Source organism: Microtus ochrogaster, chromosome 19 (genome assembly GCF_000317375.1).
Source record: "Microtus ochrogaster isolate Prairie Vole_2 chromosome 19, MicOch1.0, whole genome shotgun sequence".
Classification (NCBI taxonomy): Eukaryota; Metazoa; Chordata; class Mammalia; order Rodentia; family Cricetidae; genus Microtus; species Microtus ochrogaster.
The window spans coordinates 11,476,476-11,487,171 of NC_022021.1; the positions used below are offsets into that span (position 1 = coordinate 11,476,476).

Here is a 10,696-nt window from a genome sequence, read left to right on the forward strand (position 1 = left end):
GAAGGGTAGGATGGGGAGAACTTGGGGCAACGGGATGATTGGGATACAGGAAGGTTGGATAGGGGAGCAGGGAAGCACATATCTTAATTAAGGGGCCATCTTAGGGTTGGGAAGAGACTTGGACCTAGAGGGGCTTCCAGGTGCCCAAGGCCATTGTGGGGTGGGAAAAAAGTTCTATCTTTTCCAAGAACTGTTAAATATATCTTAGAGAAGAGAGAGGTTGAATGAAACATATTATAACAAATAAAGTTAAAATAATGTAGTTTAACTACCAAATAGCTAATTTTTATAATGGATTTAATAACATAATGATAAACCTGATGAAAATGTAATTGTATAAGCATCCAATTCCTTAAGTGTCACTGAACCTACTATAATACACAGTATGACAGCTTTGTTAAACCACTCTTCTGATGAAATGATGGATGATGAATTAATACTTAAAAATGGAACATCAATTGTTGAAATAGGAGCGGCTGGGCTGCGTCCCCCGTACCCGGCTGCCCACATGGCTAGCTTAGCTTATGCCCTGAAATAATTACATGGAAACTGTATTCTTTTAATCACTGCCTGACCCATTAGTTCCAGCCTCTTATTGGCTAGCTCTTACATATTGATCTAACCCATTTCTATTATTCTGTGTGGCCCACAAGCTGGCTTACCAGGAATGATCTTAACCTGCATCTGCCTGGAGCAGGAGAATCATGGCGGCTCCCTGACTCAGCTTCTTTCTCCCAGCATCCTGTTCTGTTTTCTCTGCCTACCTAAGGGTTGGCCTATGAAATGGGCCTAGGCAGTTTCTTTATTAATAAGAAATCATTCCCACATCAATCAATTAAAATTAATTATCATTTTGTCTCTGGTTTAGAATATGTAGTTATAAGATGTAGACAAAACATTTTATTCTACAAAGAAACTATGAATTTGATATTGGTGGAATTAAAATAATGACACTAAATTTTTGTTCTAAATTTCAACATTCCTGGTAGAAGAACTTACAGGTATAATTTTCTTTGGTAATATAGACTTATGAATATATGATTGTCATGTCAAACTCTAAAATGCTACTTTATATATGTGCAGATCAGGTCAAAATGATTGCCAATTTTATTTCTATGGAATAATGTCAAACTCCATAAAATATTGCTGATTTAATAAAAACCTTTAAAGACAATTATTTTTGACATGAATTAAGCTGGCTAAGTGCTTTAAGCAATAATATAAGCCAATTGTTATTCAGATTCAATAGTGCTAGTGTAGTATAAAAACCTAAGAAGCACGTTAAAAAACAAAGCACATTAATGTTCATAACTGGAATATTAACATAGCAAATTAATGATTTCATCTACAGATTCCTTTTATTGTTCAGCTAGCAGTTATGGGGCTCTTCCTAAACTCAGCCTATGTCAGAAGCATCAGATACAAAGATAGGTAACACAAACTCATCACGGGTTACAAACACAATTAAATGTTGTTTTCCAAATTGATTACCAATAGCTACTGAAGTGTCTAGTTTTCCAGCAATAATGGTGGCTGACAAAATTTTATTCAACCTGATTGTATTTTGTATTTAACAACTATTAACCACTTTGTACAATGGGTCCAGACCTGATTATGGTGCTGCTTTGACCCAGAGAAAATATTTGTACAGGAGCTTACAAATTGTGGTTTCTAAAATACTTTTAAATTCCTTAAGAAATTTCTACATACATTTTGATCAAATTTACCCTATTCTTCTCCTTAATTTCTTCCACACCTGTTCCTACCTCTCTCCAATCTAACTTTCTATCCTTTGCTTTTTGAAGTTGTATAAACCATACACTCCAATCTGTTCTGTCCACATAGCTCAGGATGGGCCACCATTCAATGAAGTGTGGGCAACCTCCTCAGAGCCATTAAAGTACAAACATGTTGTTAATGGGGAGCCATTTGGAAACAATGAAAGTTACAAAATATATAGCAATAAAATTTTCACAGATTAAAAAGTGATTTTGGAAAATAATCAGTGACATGGATCAATTTTGACAAAGATGAGGTTTTTTTGAAAGGGTTTTGCTGAGGATTGCCATGGAATGCTATCTTCTTTATATTCCTAAAAGGTGATGTGTGCTCATATTCTAAGAAAAGTAGTGATTTAGGAGATTTTCAAAGTACTAATACTCATTATCAGTTCTTTTAAAAAGTTCTTCTAAATTTAAGTTAATGATTTTACCTAAGTCAACACAAGAATTGTGTCCTTTCTTTGCCTTCAAATATTTTTTTATTAATATGAGAGGCTTATGGAATTAACTTTATTAAATTATTATTTGGAGCTTAATTTTACTACTAATCACTAAGCTGAGAACAATGATGTATTTTAAGAATATCATCAATAAAAATATAATTATAACACCAAATAAAAACAATAGAATCAACAGTATTAAAGCCTAGGAAGTTCAATAGAATCTTACAAAGGCTCTTCAGCCCACAAGAGTCACATCTGTGAGTCATGCAAAAAATAATCATGATGAAGACGGAGATGCTGAAATCTTGCACTTACCAACCTCCACAACACTCGAGCAGTTGGGATCTGTGAAGCCCTCTGGACACTCACAGGAAAAGGTATCATCAGCCAATCCCGACAGACAGATGCCACCATTTTCACATGGATTGGGGTTGCAAATGTCACCTGGGGAACAGAAAGTCAGAGTTTGACTTTTCATGTTTATCTTAGCATTAGAACTCACCAGGTTACTTGGTATACCAACTCACTGAAGATCAGGGCTAGACTGTTTTTTTTTTTTCTAATTAGTTCAATACATCTCTTTACAGCCCTATAAGTTTTCCTTTGTAATGTTTTGGTTCCTTTCTCTAATGTACTGGGATATATTTCCTAATACTTAGAATCTGCTAGAAAAATGGCCACCAATGTTGACTAGAAAATGGTAATTGGTGAAGTTGTCTCCTGTAGTAACTTGTAAGACAGAAAGCATATGTGATAACATTTTAAATGGAATAATGAGGTTTCCATACGGACTGTTAATACGTCAGTTGGCTCTTAATATCTGCATGTGATAAGCTGCTACAAGAAAGAGGCATGCCAAGCACAGAGCCCTTTAACTGAAATTTAAAGAAATACAGAGGGACCAGAATATGACTGGAAAAATGAAACTATTGCTCAATTTTAACCACTCAAACTAATAACTGATCAAATTTTAAACTTTGACAGAAAGATATAACCCCATCATAAAGTCATTTATGTGCCTTAATGTTCATGAAAAAGTTCAGAGAATTCATTTGGAGCATAAATGAGCCTCTCAAGAAATCAAAGGGCATCACGAAATCCTGAGAGGTTTCCCTGAGTAATCTGGCATACGTAGGGTAGCACTGCTGATTCAATGTGGAAGGAATGGCTGGCAGCCTTTAGGTAAAGTCCTGGGTAGAGAAGTATGAATTATCGTGCAAAGAAGACTTGAGGTAGATTTATCTGAACATTTCAAATGAGACTTTATAAGTTAAAATGACGCCTACAATGTGAAAAAAATGAGAAAGAAGAAAAGAAAAAGGGAGGGAATAATCAACAGCATCATTAGCATCATCTAGACCAAAGATTTAATTTATTTCATTGCATCACTAAAAAAATATAATAAAAAAAATGTGCATGAAGGAAGATGCACCTAGTGTGAACCCAGTTTTCAGAGGAAAGTGATAAGAAACATATCTACCAAGAACAAAGAGAATTTAGAGTGAATAGTCACCAAAGCAATTTTGCTGATTCCTTTATAATTTCATTTGTTTTCAGCACTATCCCTAACACACTGTGCCTTCCCCAGGCAGTATAAGTTGTTTATGTAAAATCCATAAGGGCAAGGCAAACTGAAGATACTTACAGAGTCTTATTTGAATTGACAAATAATAAAGCAGTGTCTGGTGTGGGAGAGTTGTCTGTATTCTGTCAATCATGTTTTAAATAAATGCTGATTGGGCAGTCAGGAAGTATAGGTGGGAAAACCAGACAGGAAGTAGAGGTGATGCAATGAGAACAGGAGAATTCTGGGAAGGAGGTTGTTGATTCCTCCCAGTCCTGTACAGACCACAGAGGAAGCAAGATGTGACCTTCTAGCTGAAAAAGGTACCAAGCCATATGGCAAATATGTATAATATGAATAATAGATTAATATAAGCTACAAGAACTAATAAGTAGCCTGAGCTAATGGGCCAATCAGCTTTATAATTTATAGAGATTTCTGTGTGATTTTCTTTGGGGCTTTCCGGCTATGGGGTACCGCAGGACAGAAACCCCAACAAGCAGGCCCCATTCATGTTACAAGTGTCTGGGAGAGAGTTTTAGCAAGAGAGATATTCTTTGGGCTTGCATTTATATTAATTCAAAAATCAATAAAAGCTCATTCTGAACTGCTTCTTTCTAGCATTTAGGCCCTACGCAGTACACACACACACACACACACACACACACACACACACACACACACTGATCTCCTTCTTTTGTAGCTCATACTACACACTACAAGTACTGATGTCGATTGACAGAATTAAAAAATATGTAAAGTTGGCAGTTTTGTTTGATTATCCAGCAATTTGGAGCTCAGCTGTTCATTTTCTGAACTTTATTGTTGTTTGATTATTGAATTATTTTTTCATTTTGCTTTTGCCTTTTCTTAGTCAGAATTAGTACTGTTGTAATAAAATACCATGGCTAAAGCAACTTGGGGAGCGAAAGGTTTATGAGGCTTATGCTTCCAAATCACTGTTCAGCATCAAAGTCAATCAGTGCAGGAACTCAGGGCAGGAACCTGGAGGCAGGACTTGATGCAGAAGTAATGGAGGGGAGGATGGCTGCTTACTGACTTGTTCCTCCTGCTTCCTTATAGAACCCAGGACCACCAGCCCAGGGATAGCATCATCAACAAAGGGCTGGGGCTGAGCCCTCCACATCAATCACTAATTAAGAATATGCTCCACAAACTTGGTTACAGCCCAATCTTAGGATGGCATTTCTTCAATCGAGATTCCTAGATCTCTGAAGACACTAGCTTCTGTCAAGTTGTCATAAAATTAGTCAGCACATGCCTACTAATTTGTACTATGGTAAAGCTTGTAAACATTTTTAGTTGAAATATACAACTTGAATATAACATGATAGAGTAACAACTTATTAGAATTATGGTTAACTTACCAAACTTAAATTTACTTTTATCAAGCTTATATCTACTATATTAGCAACTTTATAAATATATTTTGATTTAAGTTTTGTGTCCTCACACTTTCCCTGTTATTTCTACACATCCTGAATCTAGCCTATGAACTTGAAAATATCAGACAAGTACCCCACTTCTTAGCTACATTCTCAAACATAAGGCCTCAACATATTGGTAAATTTTCTCTACTTTGTGTCTTACACACAACATTAATATTTGCACATCATTTTAAGGAATAGAAATGATAAAAAATTACTACAGTATACAATTAATCCAAATGACATTGCAACAAAATAAGTATGGGTTTTGAAGTAAAGCAAGAAATCTGTGTGTTGATTTTTATAGTTCACAACAGGATGACCATGTAATCTGCTTTAAGAGATGGTGTAAATGTATTTGGTTTTAAAGGCAGTATTTTATCTGGAAAAAAAGTCTGTTTCATTTCAGATGTCTAGAACACTTCAAATAAATATTTCAAATAAAAAAGCTGGAATTGAATTCAAGGGCTTTCCTTACACAATTAATTTTTAAATGTTAGTGAGTCATTAGGGCTGAAATAGGACGCAGGGGCAGACGAGAGATCCTTCAGATCATAAGTAAATATTTCAGCAGATAAAGAAACATTTTTCTGAAAAAATATAAGAAGTGTTAGACTAAAAGTTAGGTCCCACAATTGTGACAGTTTACACAAGTTAAATCTACTATGTCAAAATCTGAGGATATTCACAAGGCTCCTCAGTATTAGGTGGATAATCTGACCAGCACATAAAATTGTGGCCTTACACAAAACAAAGACAACTGTAACAACCAAAGGTAGCCACTATGAGCCTTAGGGTCCTACTGTGAATCTGTTTCTGCCATGCACAATTATAATAGCATTCTCATTGTAGTAATGTTTTCCAAGACTCAGATACAAAAAGGAAGTCAAGAGTGTAACAAGTGTAACCTGTTAAGGAAAGCCTCTATGGCAGAGCACTTGTCTAGCATTCAGAAAGGTCCTGTGCTTTCTACCTAATACCAGGAAAGAAAAGAATCTAAAGAAGTTTACTAAGAAATAATGACAGCATGTTGGCAGTTCAGTGATCACCACACTGCTCATTTCTTTATAGTATCCTAAGTAAACATTTTGCATAAAATGACAAACATATGAAGGTAATGCCCATGGATGATGGGATGATGCAAAACCAAAGCAAACAAAGAAATCCCTCATTTTACAATGCATGTCTTAGACCTATGAAAAGAACTAAAGGGACTGAGGATGAAGAAAGCAGAGGTAGAAATAGCCAAGAACAATGCAATCCTCTGTAACACAGTATGGAACTCCAGGGCAAAACCCACTCTGACAGAATCCCTTTGGGACAGGCACAAACAGGCAGTAGTGGTTTTGCCCTGAATTTTGGCTGTATACAAATTGGGCTGAGTCCATGGGTCATCCATCAAGTCTGAAGAGGGGATTGTAAGCTTTCCATGGATCTGAAAAAAGCATGTTGTCCCATAAAATTTGATTGGGCACAATAGCGTTCAATCTCAAAGCTACCTGCTTTTTCTTGTGCTCACCAAAACCATCAACTTACTTTGCTATTTTCTACATTTAGTAATTATCAAGATGATGGTGTAGGTGTGTGTTGGCAGTCTGAAGAGAAAGTAAGGGTCCTGGGTAAATATTTGTCAAAACTTCTGATTCTCTGCAATTCGAAATAATGTAAGAAAATACCTACTTGAAGGAGAGAAAAAAATCAAAGTTAAAACTTAATAAGACCTTGGAGTTCAAATAAATGATTTTTTTCTATTTAGTCATTCTCTAGATTGATAGGTCTTAAAACGATGGCAATCAGCACAGGAAGGCAGCTCAGCAAAGAAAAACAAGACAATACAGATTGCAATCCCTTTCTCTCCACTGTCAGCAGCCACTCTGCTACGGCTCTGCACACTGCAATCTGCACAGTATTAATACCTTGATGTTTCCTGGCTGGCTAGCCTCACCTTCTTAAGATTAGGACAGATGTGTTTAATTTTATTCTAACTACGTTTATAGTTCCATCTGCAGTTTATGGCAGAGTCGGGCAAATTAAGCTGATGCTGGTTTGCCTTTTGGCAATAGAATGAAGCAATTATTTTTCCCAGGAGAAAGAAATCTTTGCAGGCTAAATTTAACTTACCATTTGCCCGAACTTTCCACCCACTCACGAGTTCTGAAAGGACTGGAATAGTCAACTTCAGCTTTAGCTTCATTTTGCTCACTGACCCCTACTTGTCGCCAGTAATTTCATGTTGAAAGGGACATAAAGAACATCTTATTTTCTCTCATTATCTACTCACAAGCCATGAACCTTGAACTTTTAGAGTAACATTTGTAGATACCTCAACTATCACCTCTTTCTATAAAAAAAACAGAGCAGAATAAATAAGTAATGACAAAAAAGAACAAGAAATGAAAAATCGGTACATTTTAATGCTGTTTTCTACTTTATCAGTATACACAACTATGATACTTCTAATTCACATAAAAAGAATATTCTATTATGGCAGTACAGTGTAAATTGGTATACAAGATGGCTAATTTGTTTAACTGATATTTAAGATCTCAAACAGTTTATATGCTATATTTTCTAGATAAGCTTGCATCTGTCTTCTGTTTGCATTTCAGAAAATTACTGACTCATCCATCATGTATTCGTTTGCCAGAAGAAACCACATTGAGATGCCAAAGTGCAGCGGAGATGAAACATATAATGTTCCTGCACTCTTAGAGTTTATATTATAGAGGAAATGAATAATGAAAGCCTTACAAATAAGCAAACAGTGTGTCGCTCGTTGTAAAAACAAAGCCAGGAGAAAAATCTCCCTGATATAGAATGCTATAAAAAAGAAGCAATTATTTAACATTGAGAGTCAAGCAATGTCTTTATCTTAGCTGTGAACTAAAGGATGAGCAGAAGGGAGCAGTGTCAAAAGAGAAGAAAGACCTTTCTTTTTAGAGAGAACAAGTGACTAGCTCTCATGGTAGGGACAGGAGTGATGAGGGCAACTCATACAAGATCAGTGTATATGCGACACAGTAACGGCTTGACATTAAGTATTTGTTAGGAGAACAAGATTTTATAGAAACGTGTAATTTGAAAGTCCATATCTAATTCTCCTAGTGCAGCAAATAAAATACAGTGTTCTTGATTTATATATCTTAAGCATCTAAAATATACTTATTATTTACATATTGTTTTCATATAGTTGTATATTGATGTTGTTTTATTAATATATTTACATAGTGTTACTAACGTATTCATGTGTTTGCAGCATAATATAAACAAATTAGAAATTTCTTTAGATGAATATGGGAATCTCTGTTTTATCTTCTTCACTAGATGTGCTAGCAAATATGAGACTATAGCCTCAATGTTTATTCTGACCTCTTTCTACCTCTACAAACACACTCGTATAAAGTTGTAAAACTAAAACTAAGAAAATTATGTTACTCAAGAATTTTACTTCTTGAACATAACTTATTACTTAATCAATTCAGTTTCTCAGCATGGTAATTGTGCAGGATGTTGCAAATCATATTGAAATGTGGGAAAGCAAAACACAGGAAATACTTGAATTCACATTCCACAACCAGGGAAATGTGAACCTGTACATTACTATGCCACCTTCAATTTATCCCTCTTCCATTGAACATGGCAGGTATAATGCTACTTCATTAAAGAACTGAAAGAAAGCAACATCTTTGCTTTCAATTGCACAAGTCAGAATTTTGAAACAACTATCAATTGAGTGCATAAAATGATTAGTCAAATCTTGTTCACAAATGAGCAATAACTCTAGTTAAAATGAAATAAAGTTCATGAGAATTTATATAGCCAAGCTGCCAAAACCTACCAAAAAATGTTAGCATTCTTATGATTTATTCTATATGAAAACATGGAAAAATGTCTGTTTTTAAACCAACAATAGGCTTTTTAAGTTGTTATCCCTTAATATATCATGTATATTCTAATTAGTTGAATGCATACAATTCTATTTTAAAACCTTTTCTCACTTACTAAAAATTATGGTCACTGTATATTTCAACAGTTTATTAAAAAGACATGAATTACCACTCAATAAGGAGAGATGAATATATTAACGGAATTTTTAAGAATTCTTATGGAAACTTGCATATTATTGTACAACTTGTGTGTTTGTGTGTCTTAAAATATAGTTACCCTGTATGACGTTAACCATAAACAATGATTCTACTAAATTCCAGAGAAGAACAAATAAAAATATCAGTTCCAGAAATAGGCAGCCTCTTTTAGACTCTTGAATAGTGGGATCTCCAAGCATTCTGCATGATTTCCAATGCTCTAGGTTACTTTCCAAAACCAGTGGATAATCTCACATGGCTGAGATGCCATAGATTTGCACTATGTAAGGTGGAGCCATCATGCAGGTCCTGATCTGGAAGCTTTGTCTCTATTACTTAGTTGCCATAGTTCTTGAAAATATTATTTTGGTATCAGAAGAAACTTCAAGCTATAAAGCCACTGGCCTACTGAGATATGATCATAGGAACAACAGTGACAGTAATGTCATTGGATTAATCAATCACTTTCTGATTGTGCTTAAGTGTCCTCTATAAGATGAAACTCTTACGTGGTACCATTGTTTGGTCAAAAAATTGTGACTAAACAGGCCATAAACCCTAAGAGAGAGAATTCTATTCTTATTCTCCTAAATGGACATTGTATTAATTGGTTTAAAATTATACACACACATAGATCAATATATCTCCCAAACTTTGTCAGGGAAGCTTCTATTGTGGTTGATGGTGATTAATACAAGACCCACAACCTGTCAAGGTACAGAGAAGAAGTGACCACAGAATCACAGAATTCCCTGCCCACATCAAGAAATTCGTCAAATTTCTCCTCCCCAAACTAAGGTTCTTTGCAGAAAAGGTCAGCAAATAGTTCAAGAGTGAGAGGTGGTGGATGATTACAAGCAAAGAGTGTCATTTGGGGACTGTAGGACACCTGCACATGTCAACTTACAGCAGTTGTGGCAGTATGGACAAGACCTAAGCAAGCTCAATCCATACAGATTTCCACCATGGAGAACGAGGTAGCAGCAAGGTTTGTCTCTAGTTGAGGAGCTATTAGCATTTGGTAGATGGTGGGAGAGGAAGCGTCATTTTTCTTTAAGAGTCTAACCCCTGGTAGGTTAATGAAACTCTAGTTAAGAGCTACACATACAAGAATAAATGAGCAGTACAAAGTGGACTTGATAGATTTAAAAAGGATGAAACACAGAAGGAAAGAAAGAAAGAAAGAAAGAAAGAAAGGGGCCCTGTTTAGTTGCTGAGGAATCCCATCTGGACGGGTGAGTGTGTGCTATCCCGGGGTAGAGTGTCCCGGAAGAGAGCACAAACCCCCTTCCCCCAGCTCCTGCTGCAGGGCTGTCTTTCTTTTGCACGACCCAGCCCCCCAGCACCCCTCCCCAACCCGGACCTGCTCTATGCT

The 10,696-nt window shown here is 35.8% G+C and overlaps 1 protein-coding gene across 1 annotated transcript in view; it reads right to left on the minus strand.

Annotated features, from left to right (window-relative positions):
- Edil3 (EGF like repeats and discoidin domains 3) overlaps positions 1-10,696 on the minus strand; it is a 451,612-nt gene that overhangs the window by 319,838 nt on the left and 121,078 nt on the right. The window contains exon 2 of the mRNA XM_005356525.2: positions 2,540-2,668. Within this exon, the coding sequence (XP_005356582.1) occupies positions 2,540-2,668 (129 nt within the window). The remainder of the gene's footprint in view (positions 1-2,539; positions 2,669-10,696) is intronic.